Genomic DNA, 19,001 nt, shown 5'->3' with positions numbered 1-19,001 from the left:
TTTAAAGAATTGTCATGAGTTTTTCTCTTTGTCACTTCCGCCTGCGGAGAGGATGTTGCAGAAGAATCGCAACCGCTTTGCCCTTATAGATGACCATGTTAGTGCTGGGGTTCACTTCTTTGCCACATCGCAAGAGATTCTTCGCGAATGGAGGTCGATGGGGGAAGAAACTCTTGAGTTTGAGGAGGCGAAGAAGTCGTTTTCCGAAGAAAAAGAGAAGTTTAATGCGGAGAGAAAAGGCTTGCAATGGCGGGTTGCTGAGGCTGAGCGGAAGCTTGAAGAGCAGAAGCAGTTGAACGAGCAAAAACAGAAGGATTGGGAATCTGCATGTGCTCGTACGAACTTGGAGATGCAGTCGCAGCGTGATGCTATTGTGCGGCTGTCTGGTGAGAAGACGGCCCTTGCTGATGAGGCGCATCAGGCGCGTCTTGCTGCGGAGAAGAAAGAAAAAGAGTATGTTGCTCGGATCGACAAGCTGGAGCTTCTTGCTCAGGAGAAGGCTGCGGAGTGTGAGACTGTTCAGCGCCTTCTTGATGAGAAGACGGCTGAATGTCGTGCTTCTGAGCTTCTTGCTGAGGAGGCCTCAGCTGATAGTAGGTGGTTGCTGTCTCGCGGTGTTCCTTTGGTAACGTTCTTTGTTTGCCTTGTTTTCTCATTTCATTTTGTTTTTTCCTTTGTATATTTCTGTTCTTACTCGACCTTGTTTTTCATGTAGCTTGCTGACCGTATTCTGCATTCTTCTGAACTTGCCCGCTATATGTTTGAATTGGGTAGGGCAGGGTATAATAGTGGGCGCAAGTTTGGGTATGCTGAAGGCAAACTTGCGGCCACGAACAATGAGAGGGATTCCCACTTTGAGTTATATAAAGATGATTGTGACGGTGCGTATGCTGAGAAGCGAAAAGAGTTTTCGACGCTTGATTTTAGCTGTTGTTCGGGCCTCTGGGAAGTTGGCTCACAAAGCAAATGGAGTAGCTTTGTTGAAAAAAGCTTTGGGAGAAGATGGCGATGGTGCTGCAGGGGGTGCTGCAGGAGGTGCTGGCTCCAGCCATACTTGATAGGCAGTTTCCGGCCTGCGTGCCGCGTATGGCCCTGAATGGGCTTGTAATGGTTGTTTCAAGACAATTTTAATTTTCTTGACTGTGGTTGTGTGTATTGACATATATTTTACCGCTTTGATTTTTGGTTATGCAAATTTTGAAATCGTCATAATATGTGCATGTTTAATTACTTTGATTAGGTGTCACGAATGAATGATGGCGCTGACAGGTGATGTCGTGTTACTACAACGTTTTTATTCTGTCGTTTAAGTATGCGCGCTTGTATGTGACGTACGAAGTGATCGAGTTGCAGGTTATTGTGTGAGCTCAGCTGGGATCACAGCCTTGGGAGCATTACAATGTTTCGTTACCTTGCTATCGATATTTTCGTGTTTATGTGGGCACGAAGTTATGTTTTTTGGCGTTTTGTAGGCTTCGGTTGTGTTTCTGACCCGGCTGTTCACTTGGTTGTGACGAGCCTTGGAGGTCTACAACGTTTCCTATGGTCGAGCCATTGATGTTTTCGTGTACGCCCGAAGTAATAAATGCAGTTGTGACAAAAAATTTGCATGAAATAAAGGTAGCCAAACACTTCTTGTATTAGGTAAATGTGTCGGCGATTCGCCTTGTACGATTACATGTTTGCATTATATGTAGCATTTTCGTAACTGTTGGGCATTCCAGGTTCGTGGAACCTCTTTGTCGTTCATGGTGCGTAGCTTGTATGCCCCCTTGCCGAGGACCTCATCAATGATGTACGGGCCTTCCCATTTGGGAGCCAGTTTCCCCGGTTTTTCTGTGTTGGACGCTTCATTGTCCCTTAAGACATAATCTCCTGGGTTGAAGGTGCAGATCCGGACTCGGGAGTTGTAATACTTTTCAAGCTTTGATTTGTATTTGGCTTCATTGATTGCTGCCATCTCCCTCCGTTCTTCTAGGAGGTCCAGGTCGATCCTCCTTTCTTCTTCGTTATTGATCAGATTCATGGAGAGCATTCTCGGAGATGGAAGCCCGATTTCCGCTGGGATCACAGCCTCGGACCCATAGACCAAGCTAAATGGTGTTTCTCCATTGCTTGTTTTTGGCATTGTTCTATGGGCCCATAATATGTTGGGTAGTTCATCGACCCACCCACGTCTTTTTTCACCGAGCCTTGCCTTTATGCCATCGACGATGCTCTTGTTGACTGCTTCAACTTGACCATTCCCTTGCGGATGTGCAACCGACGAGAAGGTATGTTCGATGTTTAGTTCCTTGAACCATCGTTCGAGATCATCTGCTGCAAAGTTTGTTCCATTGTCGGTGATGATTCTGAGTGGTAGGCCGAACCGGCATATGATTTGTTCCCATATGAAGCGTTTAACGACTGCCGACGTGGTTGATGCGAGTGCCTTTGCTTCTACCCACTTGGTGAAGTAATCGACCGCGACTATGATGAACTTAACTGCCCCCGGAGCTTCTGGAAAGGGGCCCACCATGTCTATGCCCCATTGCTGAAAAGGCCATGCGGTTGTTACTGGTACCAGCTCGTTTTTGGGGCGCATGGTTTTTGGTGCGTGCCTCTGGCAGCCACTGCATTTTCTCAACTCTTTCACGGCATCGAGGTGCATCCCGGGCCAGTAGTATCCGGCATTCATTACTTTTGCCACTACCATTCGCGGCCCGGCATGGATACCACAAATGCCTTCATGTACTTCCCGGATCAGATAATTTGCGTCGTCGGCATCAACACATCTTAGCAGCGGGCCGAGATATGACTTTCGATACAGTATCCCGTCTGCCATCTGATAATGTTCTGATTTGTATTGGATTTTCCGCGCCTCAGCTTTATTTTCTGGAAGTATCCCGGACTGTAAGTACATGATTATGGGTGTCATCTAGGACGTGGTTCCTGTTTGGATGACGCTGACTTCTCTGAGTGGAACAGATGGGTTGCTCAAAACTTCTATGCGCACATCCTTTGCTAAGTGCTGGAAACTTGTCGACGCAAGCTTGCTTAAAGCATCTGCCGGCTTGTTTTCGCTGCGGTTTATGTGATGCACCTTGTAGGAATAGAAAGTTTGTAACAACGTTTTCGCTTGGTTGAGATAGAGTGCCATTATGTCGCCCTTGGCTTCGTACTGGCCGTTGATTTGGCCTGCTACTAACATGGAGTCCACATGTGCTTCGATGTGTCGGACTCCCATTTTGATTGCCAAACGCAAGCCGGCCAGAAAGGCTTCATACTCTGCTTCATTGTTTGTGCTCTTGAAGTCTAGGCGTATGGCGTATGTGAACTCATGTTTGTCAGGGCTTACTAGCCTTAGCCCTGCACCTGCCCCATCTTCGTTGGATGCACCATCTGTGTACAGTAGCCATGGCTCTTCTGTTTTTTTTTTCTCAGCTTTCTCCATCGCCTTGCATTCTCTGTCTTTGTCGTCTGGAACTTCTGTCATAAAATCTGCCAAGACTTGGCCCTTGATCGATGGACGTGGTCTGAAAACCACATTGTGTCCCCCTAGCTCTATCGCCCATTTGGCCAACCTTCCTGATACTTCTGGCCTTGCCAGGATATTCCCAATATTGTAGTTTGTTAGCACGTGGATGACGTGATTGGCGAAATATCTGCGCAGCCTTCTTGACGCGTGAATCAGTGCAAGGACAAGCTTTTCCATGATTGCGTATCTGGTTTCTGGGTCGGTCAAGGTTCTAGACACATAATACATAGGTGTTTGGACACCTTGACGATCAACAAGCAGTACGGCTCCGACTGCCTTGTCGGAAGCTGAGAGGTACAGGACCAAAGGTTCTCCTTTGTTTGGTGCGGTTAGAGTTGGCAGCTTGATGAGACAGTCTTTCATCTCGCGGAACGCATTTTCTGCTTCCGGAGTCCATTGGAATTGGTTTTTCTTCATGCAGTTGCGCAAGGTCTTGATGAATGGGAAGGATTTTGCAGCGTGGTTAGCTAGGAACCGATTGAGTGCTGCCAATCGTCCTGCAAGCTTTTGCATGTCTTTGACGTTTGCTGGTGAAGGCATCCTTTCTATGGCCTGGACCTTTTCTGGATTCACCTTAAAACCATCTTTAGTGACTATGAAGCCCAAAAACTTTCCTTCTTTCATTCCGAATGAGCACTTTGCTGGATTCAGTTTGATGCTTACGCTGGGCAGCGTGTTGAAGGTCTTCTGGATATTTGCCAGCATCGCGCTCTCCTCCTTGCTCATGATTACCAGATCATCCATGTACACTTCTATGTACTTCCCGATGGCGTCACTGAATGTTTCGTTCATCAACCTTTGGTACGTTGCACCTGCATTCTTTAAGCCGAACGGCATCTTGGTGTAGCAATACAACCCTGTTGGCGTGCGGAAAGCGGTTTTATCCTCATCTTGGATGGCCATTTGGACCTGGTGGTACCCTTTGTAGCAATCCAAGAAGCATTTCCACCGGAATGTTGCCAAAGAATCGATTTTCTCATCTATATCTGGTAAAGCGTAGCAGTCACGGGGACATGCTTTGTTCAGATCCTTGTAGTCAACACACATTCTCTAACTACCATTCGGTTTCTTTACCATTACTGGGCTTGCTACCCATGTTTGGTACCGGACTTCCCTGATGATTCCTGCGTTTAGCAATTCTAGCACTTGTTCTTTCATGGCATCGTGTTTGATGTCGCCTAGATGTCGTTTGGCGTGCACCACTGGCTTTGCATCTTCGGAGACGTTTAGACGGTGCTCTGCTATATGCCGTGGGACACCCACCATATCAGCCGGTGTCCAGGCGAACACGTCCATGTTTTCATGCAGTAATTTCTTGAGCGCCGCGTGTCACACCCCCAAAATCCCACACGCGGAGTACCCCCGCTTGGAGGCGTGACATGACCAGGATCAAGCCATCAATCATATTGAACATAGCATAACATAAATAAAGTAGTTCGTAAAACCTCATTCAATACAATTGATGTTTCAAAACAATCATAGTGTCAGTAGCGGAAGCATAAGTAAATAACCCAAGTAAACCATAAGTTCAATTATTCGAAATGTTTAAACATAGCGTTCATAATCCACTGCCCACAACGTCCCGCTCCTCCAGTGCAAGCTCCATAAGTACCTAAGGTCCTGCAAGGCATGCAGCAGATAATCAACAAACTAGTTGAGCGAGTTCACAGTTTAAAGTTCAATATCGTATAGTGTGAGTAATGGTTTAATCGTTACGTTCCATATGATTAGTTCCATAGCGGCCTCCCAGGCAGGTGTGCGAAGATTAGGTTCGAATAGTTCGCGACCATAGTCTTTACCGACCAGGGTGTGTGCGAAGGCGGTTAATCAGTTCGCGACCATAGTCTTTACCGACCAGGGTGTGTGCGAAGGCAGTTGATTAGTTCGTTCGCGACCATAGTCTTTACCGACCAGGGTGTGTGCGAAGGCAGTTCGTAAGCATCAACAGTTTAATCGTTCGTTATAATATCAAAGTATGCACAAGTAATCATCCAACCCATTCCCACCCTGGGAACCCATGCCTTGGTTCGTGTGAACTCACCTTGGTTTGCTCGGTATGCTAGGTTATGCACTCACAAGTAATTAATCACGTCCTATTGTATGCACGTATAACAAATCAGTTCACGTTCACAACGATACGCATGCAATTTAATGTTCACATAACAGTCAGTTTGCATAACGGCACAGCACGTATTATTTCACACTTAATCATCAACTATCATTCGATTCTCATTACCCATCCTTCGATACATTGTTCACCCTTCGGTCTAACAATTATCACAACTATCACAATTATGTTTCGACACATCTTTCGATACACAGTTATCATCTTACGATTCATGATTATCTTTCGACACATCAGCTATGTTTCGACATTGTTATCACAGTTATCATTCGGACCGAATGCTATGTTTCGAACCAATGTCATCTTTCGGTCAATGCTATCCTTCGGTCAACACTACTATGGTTCGGTCAAAGTTATCCTTCGGTCAACACTACTATGGTTCGACTAACAAGCATCTTTCGACAACAACTATGTTTCGAGTAGCAAGTATCTTTCGATACAGATCAGTTACGTTTGATCACAATCAGTTACGGATATCACGCAGCCAATTACAGAAACAGAAACCCTAATCATCTACAGCCGTCATCATCAATCATGCATGTCCAAACAAATAACAACAAGTACCAAATCTTAACAGTACATCTACATAACGAGTATCATACGAGCACGATTCCTCACTACAATCGATCTATAATATTGATTAATAATCCGAACAGAATACCAAAGACCCTAATTGATAGCAGGTTTAGATCTTTGTGTTTAAACTAACCAAACCGTGTTCACTTGTTTCGTTTTCGTTTACCATAATCAACATCATCACAATATATCCGATTAGCATACACATCCGATTAGCACCTATATCCGATTAACATTCATATTCGATTAACATACGTGTCTGGTTAACATACAAACATATTGCAAGACAATTGAAAAATTATGAAATCATATACATTCAAAGCATCATCTAATAACATAACAACATCACACACTAACCGGAAAGTCTGGATTACGGAACGAGGTCTTCGAACAGAGGATCGAACAGAGAATGGGTCTGCTATGCCGTCACACACACACACAGAATGGAACTAGGGTTTGAAAGTAATCTGCCGACTACATGCATTCACGTATATAAACGTATCACAGGAATGGGCCAAGCCCATTAGAAAGACTGGGCCGAAGGATGTCGAAGGATAGAATCCTTGGTCGAAGGATATGTTTCGAGATCCTTCGAACTGTATGTCATGTTTCGTGATCTAGACTAAGTGTTTTAATAATAATAATTCTAATATTATTTTCTACCACAGCAAGTAATCACATATAGGCAAAACGACAATACGTTTCATTAAAACACAACGCGTACAATTTCAAGTCCACAACTTCAAACAACTAAACAGTCAAAGTCAACGCGCATTTAATGCGAAAGTGAAAGTCAGAAACTCGAGTTGTCACATTATCCCCAACTTAAAAGAAATTTCGTCCCGAAATTTGGTACGCACTCACTGAGGAAGCTAGGTAAGTTACATTGTTCACTGGTTTTCCTGGGGTGTCACATCATCCCCCCGTTGATTTGGAATTTCGTCCCGAAATTCAGTAGTAGTAGCTTCAGCCTCAGAAGTGGATGCATTGATTTCGAATAGCTGGGGGTACTTTTCTTTCATCTGGTCTTCGCGTTCCCAGGTATACTCTGGGCCACGCTGGGAGTTCCAACGAACTCGAACAAGAGGGATTCTCTTGTGTTTGAGGACCTTAACATCCCGGTCCGTGATTTCAACTGGTTCCTCGACGAACTGCAACCGCTCGTCGATAGTGAGTTCCTTAAAAGGAACTATAAGGGTCTCATCTGATAGGCATTTCTTCAGGTTCGACACGTGAAATACATTGTGAACTGCACCGAGTTCAGCTGGTAGGTTTAATCTGTAGGCTACTTTGCCAATCTTTTCTAAGATTTCGAATGGTCCGACGTACCGCGGATTCAGTTTGCCTCGTTTACCAAATCGAACCACACCCTTCCAGGGTGAAACTTTCAATAAAACCCGGTCCCCGACCTCAAATTCCAATGGCTTTCTACGCTTATCCGCGTAGGCTTTCTGACGGTCGCGTGCTGCCGCCATGCGTTGTCGTATCTGCGCAATCTTTTCTGTGGCGTCCACTACAATCTCTGGACCCGTAATTTGACTATCCCCCCACCTCTGCCCAACAGAGAGGTGACCGGCATTTACGTCCGTACAATGCCTCAAATGGAGCGGCTTGAATGCTGGTATGGTAACTGTTATTGTATGAAAACTCCACTAACGGGAGGTGCCTTTCCCAGCCGTTGCCGAAGTCGATAACGCACGCTCGAAGCATGTCTTCTAGAGTTTGGATCGTTCGCTCAGACTGCCCATCCGTCTGAGGATGATATGCTGTGCTCATGTCTAATCGTGAGCCAAAGGATTTGTGCATTGCTTGCCATAGCTCTGACGTGAATCGTGCATCGCGATCCGAAATGATAGAGGTTGGCACTCCGTGCCTCGAAACAACTTCTTTCATGTAGATGTCTGCTAGGGTAGAAAACTTATCCGTTTCTTTGATAGCCAAGAAGTGAGCAGACTTTGTGAGTCGATTAACGATCACCCAAATAGTGTCATTCCCACGCTGGGATCTAGGTAAGCCCGTAACAAAATCCATGGAAATTTCTTCCCATTTCCATTGTGGTATTTCTGGTTGCTGAAGTAGGCCTGATGGTTTCTGGTACTCGATTTTAACCCTTGCACAAGTTAAACACTTGCCGACGTAAGTTGCGATAAGAGCTTTCATGTTTGGCCACCAATAAGTTGTTCTGATATCGTGGTACATCTTATCCGACCCTGGATGTACCGAGTAGCGAGACTTGTGCGCTTCATCCATCACAAGTTCGCGTAAACCGCCATAAAGTGGGACCCAAATACGCCCCGTTACATAGTAGGCGCCGTCTTCCTTTTGTTCCATTTGTTGCCTTGAACCGCGCAAGGCTTCAGCCTTGACGTTTTCGGGTTTCAGTGCTTCTAACTGAGCAGCTCGTATCTGTGCAGGAAGACTGGACTGAATAATAAGCTGTAGCGCTCGCACGCGCTTAGGTAGAGTGTCTTTCCGACTGAGGGCATCAGCCACGACATTGGCCTTGCCTGGATGATACTTGATGGCGCATTCATAGTCGTTTAGAAGTTCAACCCATCTGCGTTGACGCATATTCAAATCCTTTTGCTTAAGAATATGCTCGAGACTCCTGTGATCGGTGTAAATCGTGCACCTGGTACCGTACAGGTAGTGTCGCCATATCTTAAGCGCGAAAACAACAGCTCCCAGCTCTAAATCGTGCGTCGTGTAGTTCCGTTCATGAACCTTGAGTTGCCGCGAAGCGTAGGCTATCACTTTATCACGTTGCATCAACACACATCCAAGACCCTGGATGGATGCATCACAATATACTACGAAGTCATCCGTGCCCTCTGGCAATGAGAGAATAGGTGCGCTGCAAAGCCTATCCTTTAAGTACTGAAAAGCGGTCTCTTGCGTATTACCCCATCTGTAAACGACACCTTTCTGTGTTAGCATAGTAAGTGGTTGCGCGATCTTGGAGAAGTCTTTAATAAATCGCCTGTAGTAACCCGCCAAACCCAAGAATTGGCGTATTTCTGTCGGTGTACGTGGTGCTGGCCAGTTTCTGATCGAGTCAACCTTGGATGGATCGACATGAATCCCATCCTTGTTCACCACATGGCCTAAGAAGTGGACTTCATGAAGCCAAAAGTCGCATTTTGAAAACTTTGCGTACAGTTGCTCCTTTCGAAGAAGTTCCAAGATAAGACGTAAGTGCTGCTCGTGTTCCTCCTGACTCTTGGAGTAAATCAAAATGTCGTCGATGAAAACGATAACAAACTTATCAAGATAAGGTTTGCACACCCTGTTCATAAGATCCATGAAGACTGCAGGCGCGTTCGTAAGCCCGAATGGCATGACCAGAAACTCGTAAAGACCGTAGCGAGTTCTGAAAGCGGTTTTGGAGACGTCCTCATCCCGGACTCTCAGCTGATGATACCCTGACCTTAAATCAATCTTGGAATAGTAACACGACCCTTGCAACTGGTCGAATAGGTCATCTATGCGCGGAAGAGGATAACGGTTCTTCACCGTCACCTTATTAAGTTCGCGGTAGTCGATGCACATCCTGAACGTACCGTCTTTCTTTTTCACAAATAATACTGGAGCTCCCCAAGGCGAAGAACTAGGACGAATAAAACCCTTTTCCAGGAGCTCTTGTAGCTGCTTCGACAGTTCTTCCAGTTCGGTTGGAGCTAAACGATACGGTGCGCGGGCTATTGGTGCTGCTCCAGGAGCTAACTCAACCTGAAACTCGACTTGACGATGAGGAGGTAAACCAGGTAAATCTTCAGGAAACACTTGAGGAAAATCACGCACAACTGGTATATCCTCCAGCTTCTTTTCCTTTGCTGATGCGTCAGTGACAAGTGCCAGAATGGCAGTATGTCCCTTTCGTAAACATTTCTGCGCCTTTAAGAAAGAGATGATGCCAACCACTGCACCACTCTTGTCACCTTGTACCTCGAGAGGTTCTTGACTGGAGCGAGGAATACGAATAACTTTTTCTTTGCATAAGATCTCCGCGTGATGTTGGGATAACCAATCCATACCGATGACGACGTCGAAACAACCCAAAACTATGGGTATGAGATCAATCGAGAAAGTCTGACCCGCTAGAACAATACTACAACCCTTGACTACCTGTGTGGCTTCTACACTTTTACCATTGGCTAGTTCTACGACGTGTTTGGTGTCTAGGGGTGTTGGTGTACGTTTTAATAATTTACTCATTTTCAATGACATATAGCTTGTATCAGCACCCGAATCAAATAAGACAGTAACATAAATATCATCGAGAAGAAACTTACCCATAACCACATTGGGATCATTCACTGCGTCACCCCGACCTAGCACAAAAGCACGTCCACGAGCTTCGTTGCCATTGTTGTTGTTTCCCCCGTTGTTCTGATTATTGTTGTTATTCCCGTTGCCCTGGTTGTTGTTGTTATTGCGATTCTGGTTCAACTGAGGACAATCGCGTTTGTAGTGACCTTCAGCCCCACACTGGAAACACCCCCGGTTTCCACGCTGTGGCTGCTGCTGCTGATTCTGTGGAGCTGGCGGTGGAAGTTGCTGGTTCTGGTTTGCTGGACGCGAGCTTCTACAATCTTTAGCCTCATGACCCGGCTTGTGACATCTTTGACATTGACTCCTGCGACATCTTCCACTGTGGTGTTTGTTGCACCTGTTACACCACGGGTGATTTCCCTTATAACCACTATGTCCCTGACTGCCCGATGATTGCTGACTCGGACTCTGGTAATCGTTGTTGCGACGTTGCTGAGTTTGGGACTGAACAGACGCTGATCCCCTGCTGGAATCCCCGTCCCACTTTCTTTTATTCTCGCTGGGTGTGGCAGAAGTAGCAGCAGTTGGAGTGACTGAAGTAGCAGCTGTAGCAGTAGCGCCGACACGCTTTGGCAGTTTATTCTGATCCACTGCCTGATCGGTGATGCGATGAGCGAGACGCTGTATTTCCTGGATATTGTTGAGGTTAGCCGAGGTAACGTGGCTCTGTATTTCTGGCGCCAAACCCTTGAGATACAACTCAATACGCTTGTATGGAGGGTCCACCATAGTTGGACATAACACAGCCAACTCATTCGATCTCTTGGTGTAAGCTTCGATTTCCGAACCAACCATTTTCAAGTTATACAACTCGTCCTCCAACTTGTGAATGTCTTCTCTAGTGCAGTATTCCCTCTTGATCAATTCTTTGAAATCATTCCAGGGTGTGGCGTTAGCAGCTGCCAACCCTAAGATCTGCACTTGTGCGTTCCACCAAGTGAGCGCAATCCCTTCAAGTGTGCCAGTGGCGAACTTCACCCTGCGAGCCTCAGGGCATTCACACATTTCGAAAACCGACTCGAGCTTTTCAAACCAATGGAGGAGTCCAACTGCCCCCTCCGTGCCACTGAACGAGCTAGGACGACAATCCATGAAATTCTTGAAGGTGCACCCAGGTTGTTGCTGAGAGGGTTGACCTATTGTGTACGAATAGGGCAAAGTTAAGTACGAGAATTAATGTAGGATCTAAAGATCCCAGTGTCTATACTGCAGGGTATGCTACCTGCTTGGGCGGCTGCAACTGCCGCAGCAACGAGAGCCTCTAGCTGGGCTTGAGTCATGGTAATTCGTGCGGCCATTGATCTTCACATCAAAGGCAACATAAGTGAGAAAGGTTCGCGAATAGTGCGATGACAGAAGAGTGTAAGCACATAAGTATTCTCATGCAATGACAAGTTGTGAGCAAGGTAATGTAAGCATACTACGAGCAAAGTTCTATGCAAATTCTAGCATGTAGGCAATAAACATAAACCTTATTACCTAGGAAGTTGAGTCTTGCACGTGGAGCGAAGCGTCGTTGTGGATCGTTGAGAGCACTGTTCTGGTTATAGTCTGGTTTTAATAAAAACGTTTTTTTTTTCCATATTAAAACCAAGTTCTCTATAACCAATGGCTCTGATACCAATCTGTCACACCCCCAAAATCCCACACGCGGAGTACCCCCGCTTGGAGGCGTGACATGACCAGGATCAAGCCATCAATCATATTGAACATAGCATAACATAAATAAAGTAGTTCGTAAAACCTCATTCAATACAATTGATGTTTCAAAACAATCATAGTGTCAGTAGCGGAAGCATAAGTAAATAACCCAAGTAAACCATAAGTTCAATTATTCGAAATGTTTAAACATAGCGTTCATAATCCACTGCCCACAACGTCCCGCTCCTCCAGTGCAAGCTCCATAAGTACCTAAGGTCCTGCAAGGCATGCAGCAGATAATCAACAAACTAGTTGAGCGAGTTCACAGTTTAAAGTTCAATATCGTATAGTGTGAGTAATGGTTTAATCGTTACGTTCCATATGATTAGTTCCATAGCGGCCTCCCAGGCAGGTGTGCGAAGATTAGGTTCGAATAGTTCGCGACCATAGTCTTTACCGACCAGGGTGTGTGCGAAGGCGGTTAATCAGTTCGCGACCATAGTCTTTACCGACCAGGGTGTGTGCGAAGGCAGTTGATTAGTTCGTTCGCGACCATAGTCTTTACCGACCAGGGTGTGTGCGAAGGCAGTTCGTAAGCATCAACAGTTTAATCGTTCGTTATAATATCAAAGTATGCACAAGTAATCATCCAACCCATTCCCACCCTGGGAACCCATGCCTTGGTTCGTGTGAACTCACCTTGGTTTGCTCGGTATGCTAGGTTATGCACTCACAAGTAATTAATCACGTCCTATTGTATGCACGTATAACAAATCAGTTCACGTTCACAACGATACGCATGCAATTTAATGTTCACATAACAGTCAGTTTGCATAACGGCACAGCACGTATTATTTCACACTTAATCATCAACTATCATTCGATTCTCATTACCCATCCTTCGATACATTGTTCACCCTTCGGTCTAACAATTATCACAACTATCACAATTATGTTTCGACACATCTTTCGATACACAGTTATCATCTTACGATTCATGATTATCTTTCGACACATCAGCTATGTTTCGACATTGTTATCACAGTTATCATTCGGACCGAATGCTATGTTTCGAACCAATGTCATCTTTCGGTCAATGCTATCCTTCGGTCAACACTACTATGGTTCGGTCAAAGTTATCCTTCGGTCAACACTACTATGGTTCGACTAACAAGCATCTTTCGACAACAACTATGTTTCGAGTAGCAAGTATCTTTCGATACATATCAGTTACGTTTGATCACAATCAGTTACGGATATCACGCAGCCAATTACAGAAACAGAAACCCTAATCATCTACAGCCGTCATCATCAATCATGCATGTCCAAACAAATAACAACAAGTACCAAATCTTAACAGTACATCTACATAACGAGTATCATACGAGCACGATTCCTCACTACAATCGATCTATAATATTGATTAATAATCCGAACAGAATACCAAAGACCCTAATTGATAGCAGGTTTAGATCTTTGTGTTTAAACTAACCAAACCGTGTTCACTTGTTTCGTTTTCGTTTACCATAATCAACATCATCACAATATATCCGATTAGCATACACATCCGATTAGCACCTATATCCGATTAACATTCATATTCGATTAACATACGTGTCTGGTTAACATACAAACATATTGCAAGACAATTGAAAAATTATGAAATCATATACATTCAAAGCATCATCTAATAACATAACAACATCACACACTAACCGGAAAGTCTGGATTACGGAACGAGGTCTTCGAACAGAGGATCGAACAGAGAATGGGTCTGCTATGCCGTCACACACACACACAGAATGGAACTAGGGTTTGAAAGTAATCTGCCGACTACATGCATTCACGTATATAAACGTATCACAGGAATGGGCCAAGCCCATTAGAAAGACTGGGCCGAAGGATGTCGAAGGATAGAATCCTTGGTCGAAGGATATGTTTCGAGATCCTTCGAACCGAAAGTTGATCCTTCGAATCGAAGGATATGTTTCGAGATCCTTCGAACTGTATGTCATGTTTCGTGATCTAGACTAAGTGTTTTAATAATAATAATTCTAATATTATTTTCTACCACAGCAAGTAATCACATATAGGCAAAACGACAATACGTTTCATTAAAACACAACGCGTACAATTTCAAGTCCACAACTTCAAACAACTAAACAGTCAAAGTCAACGCGCATTTAATGCGAAAGTGAAAGTCAGAAACTCGAGTTGTCACATTATCCCCAACTTAAAAGAAATTTCGTCCCGAAATTTGGTACGCACTCACTGAGGAAGCTAGGTAAGTTACATTGTTCACTGGTTTTCCTGGGGTGTCACACCGCGCGCGTCAGGTCGGACATGGCGGGCCCTAGAGTGACTGTTTGTTCTGGGTACGCGCTATTCAATACCCATTTCTCTGCTTCTAAGCGCGGCGCTTGTTTGCTTGATTTTGCTGGCCTGATTTCGTCTGTTGCCAGCACTTCTTTGCTTGCATATATCAATGCAACGCCTGTTTCGGTCGGGAAACCTACGGCAGAATGTGGTGCGGAACAGATCATGTTGAAATCTCCTTGTGATTCTCTTCCTAGGAGGATGTCATGCCTTGAGTGTGCCGGCAGTACCATGAATGTGACTTCTTCGGTTCTTGAATTTCTCCCATCGGAAAGTAATACTGGGAATGATATTTGTCCTAGGGGAAAAACGGCCTCGTTGCAGAAACCCGTTAATGGGTAATCGACTGGCTCTAGGCGCGCCTTGTCCTCTTGGTCAAATTGATTGAAGCACTGTTCATATATGATGTCCGCGGTGCTCCCGGGATCAATAAAGATGTAATCTGTCTGGTAGTGACCAATCACCCCTGGAATGACTATTGGCCGCTTTTCTCTTGGACCCCCTCTGACAACTGGGAAAACCACTTGTTTCTCGCGCCATGAATCATCTTGCGCGCGCTTGTTGTAATGTTTTCTTGGTCGCCGTGGACCTCCCTGCACCATGTGAGTTTCTAACTTTCTGAGCTTCTTATTGTCTGGCCCTTCGTCTCTTCTTTGTATCTGGCGGTACTCGCGCTTTCCACCTTTGACTAAGTGGGTGAGCTTTCCGTCTCTTAGAGCTCTTTCGATTTCTTGCTTTAGGCTAAAGCAATCATCGGTTAAATGGCCCGTATCTTTGTGGAATTCACAGAAGAGATTTGGGTCTTGACCCCTTTTGTTGCGCATCTGCAAGGGTGGTTTGAACTGATGGTTCTCTGTGGCTAAAACTTCAGAAGGTGTTTTGGTTAGTGGAGTCCACTGCTTTTCTCTATTTTCGCGCTTCACTTCTTTTCGATGGGCTATCTGCTTGATCGTATGGCGCGCATCGTCCCGTGGGGGGCTTCTTTCTCTGTTCCCAGAAGCCCTCCAGGGTTGATTTCTGCCCCTTCTATTGTCTCGATCGTTATGGTTGTGTGTGCGCTGACGGTGGTCGTCACCGGTCAGTTGCCTGTCTGTCTGCGCGATAGTCTTGGCTGCTTCGATGAAGGTTTCCCAGTCTTTGGGTCCTCCATCTCGCCCTTTGATTCTTTTAACCAGGTCGTCGCACTTGACTGCTCGCATGAAGTGTGCGCGCATCATTTTTTCTGGTATGTCTCCGATATATAAACTTTAATTTATAGGAAATTCTTATACTAAATTAATCATATTCATATATAAACGTTATAGGAAATTCCTATAAACATTGTCATTTTGCCAATGATTTTTTTAACAATGATTTTGTACATCTAAGTACCACATAACATTACACTCGAAAGCGTATTTGACCCCACACCACTTTTATAGGGGAGAACGCATAATCTATTTTTTTCTTTTCGATATAAACTATACATGATAACTTCTTGTTTCTAGCTTGCTGCACCACAAGAGTTTCATTACACTTCTTTGGTGAGCCTATGTTTAGTTTACCCCTGGCTGTGGTTGTTAGATTTTGTTCTTTTCTGTTTATTCCTTGTAATTTCCCAGCTTCCCCCTGGTTCTTTAATAAAATAATTGCAGCCTTTCTACAACAAGAAAAATTATACAAATGTAACGTATGAAAATATATTCAAGCGTGTGATTATACCTTATCAATACCGCCTGACATAATTAAACAATATTAATGAAGAAACACCAATCTAATCGGGTAAAATTGACAATGCTCAACAAGGTATGGAGAGATCCGATCTACACAAGCTCTTAACCTTGATAAATATGCAAAACTAATTAAGAACACCGTGAGACTTATTACCAAAAGGAGAGTTGGGGGTTCTTCTCGTAACTACCTTAGGCGTAAGAATAAGTATTGCTTTAGAGAGAGGTAAAGTTGTAAGTGAGAGTGAGAGCGAGAGTAGAGAGCATAGAATGATTTCACCTTGATGGAGTGTGGTATTTATGGCCGGAAGGATAGAAGAGGACTGGACAAGACGTCGCTATTGGGAATATCCATTTAAGTTAGTGTCCACAGAGTTGGGAGTACACCTGCAGGCTCTCATTGGCCACGCGTCGCTCTTAGCAGTGGCGGATCTGGAGTTTTTTGTGAGGGGTGCAAAAAAGGGCCAGCACAATCAAATCTAGTCAAATAGGTCGGGTCATAACGGGTCGCCTAATAACCAGTCAGATCAAAATGAGCGTGAGAAAACCAATTCACACATTATTCGTCTACCTAATTTAATTAGTTACTAGTTTAAGTTCCCGTGTGTTACACGGGTGACCTCACAATAAAATATATTATTTAACACTGTTGACTTAATTTTTTTAATCAAACAAATGTTCAATTATTAACGTAAATATTAAATTACACTTAATTGAAAGAAATGACTCAGTCTCTGGTCTTTACTCTTGATAAAGCGATGTACAATGACCATAAGTGAAAATAGGTTGTTTCAAGTACAAAACAACCCTAGATGGTGATTATCCTTGGCTTTTCTTGATTGTAATCGTGAAACATATAGCTAATGAGAATTGCCTCATTTGCATGCGAAAGGAATCCTTTATCCGAATGTATCAAATTAATTTTAGGTATAAGTAATTACATGATAACCAACATACTAACTTCATAGACGATTTCGAAACAAATTGTTTGTGAAATTAATTTTGCGTAAATGATGCTTTCTTTATATCTTGTGAAGCCATGTGGATAATAACCAATTATTTATTAAACATAGACTAAAAAAGTTATTCAAATAAGCAAAATACCAAATTCTTAAGGAGCACCCTATTTATTGAAAAAACAGTACACTTGGTTAGCCACAAATGAACAATCAATCATAGAATTGTCAAGATAAATTTTAGTCAAACCTAATTGCTTAATGGTATGTTAATTATAAAGTTGTAGTATACAGTTTATCAGAAAGTTGTAGTATCCAGTCTATCGGAAAGTTGTAGTATACAGTCTATCGGAAAGGCATGTATGAACAAACATCATTTTATTTTTTAGGAAGCAATATATAGCATTCAGCCCGCCAAGCGGTTTCGAACGAATTGTCAGGTCCAACATGTATGGATGGTGCTGAAGCAATAGATACCGACTGATCAATTAAAGTAACCAATAATACAATTTAAGTGTGACCCCAGACGGAGCAGATGTCCGGCTGCTTCAAATGATGGCTAGACCCTTTCCTACAATGACCGGAACCACTCATTTTCGATCAAGAAACAACTTATGTCCGTCAGCGCACCTCAATACCCACAGTGATCACTGTTTTGGTTGCATTATCAGTAAAACTACATTGATCATTCCACCAAAACTCCATTTTGTTGCTAAAACAAAAATCATCCGGAATTGCCAATACTCGGATCAGGTACTTTAATTAGCTTTTTCATTCATTTATATTACTTTTTTCCAATATAGAACTTCGTGCGTTTCAAACTTAGGAGCAGCGTTTTTAAAATAATATAAAACCCATTTTTCACTCGAGGTACATGAGCATGGTGGTCGAGATCACCTTCTTCAAAAGTCGGGTTTATCAAAATTTATAGGATTTGTAGAACATTACATTACAGTTACATTACATTACATTACATTACATTACATTACATTACATTAATAAACCAAACCAAATGAAATGAATAGTGTTTTTAATATATTTTAATAATATATGTTTTTTAATACCTTTACTATTTTAACATAATATATATTTTGTTTACTTTCTATGTTGGATAAGTTTGGTGTTAACCAATACTTGTATCAAAAATACAGGTACGGTCCGGTTCATTATCGGTACATGAAGGTAAAAATCGGCACCAGCCTGATACAGAAAACGTCAAAAGTTGGTATCGGATTGAGTTTGAAAATCTTTTAGTTCGGGAAATTCGGTACTACTACACGGTACCATTTGCTCACCCCTGTTCACGGGTGCCATACAAACAACAACGGTGGGTAGGGATGAGCTCAGTGGCAACCGATACCGAAAATAACGGTTACGGTACCGGTATATGAAGGTAAAAATCGGTAGCGAACCGGTACCAGGAACGCCAAAAGTCGGTACCGAATTGGTATTTAGGATCCTTCGGTTCGGGAAATTCGGTACCGGTATCCAGTATTATTTGCTCGTCTCTGACCACGGGTTTCATACGAACAAACTCATTAACATACAACTTTTTTTGTTGATTTTCTTTCGATTATTTTTTACTGTTTTTTACATTTTCTTTTTATTTTGTTAGTGGTTCCGTCTGCAACGCGCTCGTAGTGATTTCAAAACACATGTAAACACAAATTAAATAACAAAAAAGTTTCGCCGCAACGCGGCTAGGGTGATAAACCTAGTTTGTTGAAATTTGCAGCCTCCAACTTTCTACCATCAAGTAATGTAATAAT

The 19,001-nt window shown here is 43.6% G+C and overlaps 1 protein-coding gene across 1 annotated transcript; it reads right to left on the bottom strand.

The window, feature by feature from the left end:
• Positions 1–2,917: 2,917 nt before the first annotated feature.
• On the bottom strand, positions 2,918–4,564 carry LOC110883583. The gene is made up of 2 exons (XM_022131300.1): positions 3,993–4,564; positions 2,918–3,728 (listed from the first exon to the last, which is right to left on the bottom strand). The coding sequence occupies exons 1-2, from the start codon at positions 4,562–4,564 to the stop codon at positions 2,918–2,920; spliced, it is 1,383 nt and encodes a 460-aa protein (XP_021986992.1).
• Positions 4,565–19,001: the final 14,437 nt, after the last annotated feature.

This window comes from Helianthus annuus, chromosome 10 (assembly GCF_002127325.2).
Source record: "Helianthus annuus cultivar XRQ/B chromosome 10, HanXRQr2.0-SUNRISE, whole genome shotgun sequence".
NCBI classification, from domain to species: domain Eukaryota; kingdom Viridiplantae; phylum Streptophyta; class Magnoliopsida; order Asterales; family Asteraceae; genus Helianthus; species Helianthus annuus.
This window is presented reverse-complemented; position numbering and strand designations above follow the sequence as displayed.

Coding starts and splice junctions, on each gene's coding strand:
- LOC110883583 (XM_022131300.1), bottom strand. CDS start 4,564: ATGTGTGTTGACTACAAGGATCTGAACAAAGCATGTCCCCGTGACTGC. Junction 3,729..3,992: donor CGATTGGCAGCACTCAATCG/GTTCCTAGCTAA, acceptor TTATGTGTCTAG/AACCTTGACCGACCCAGAAA.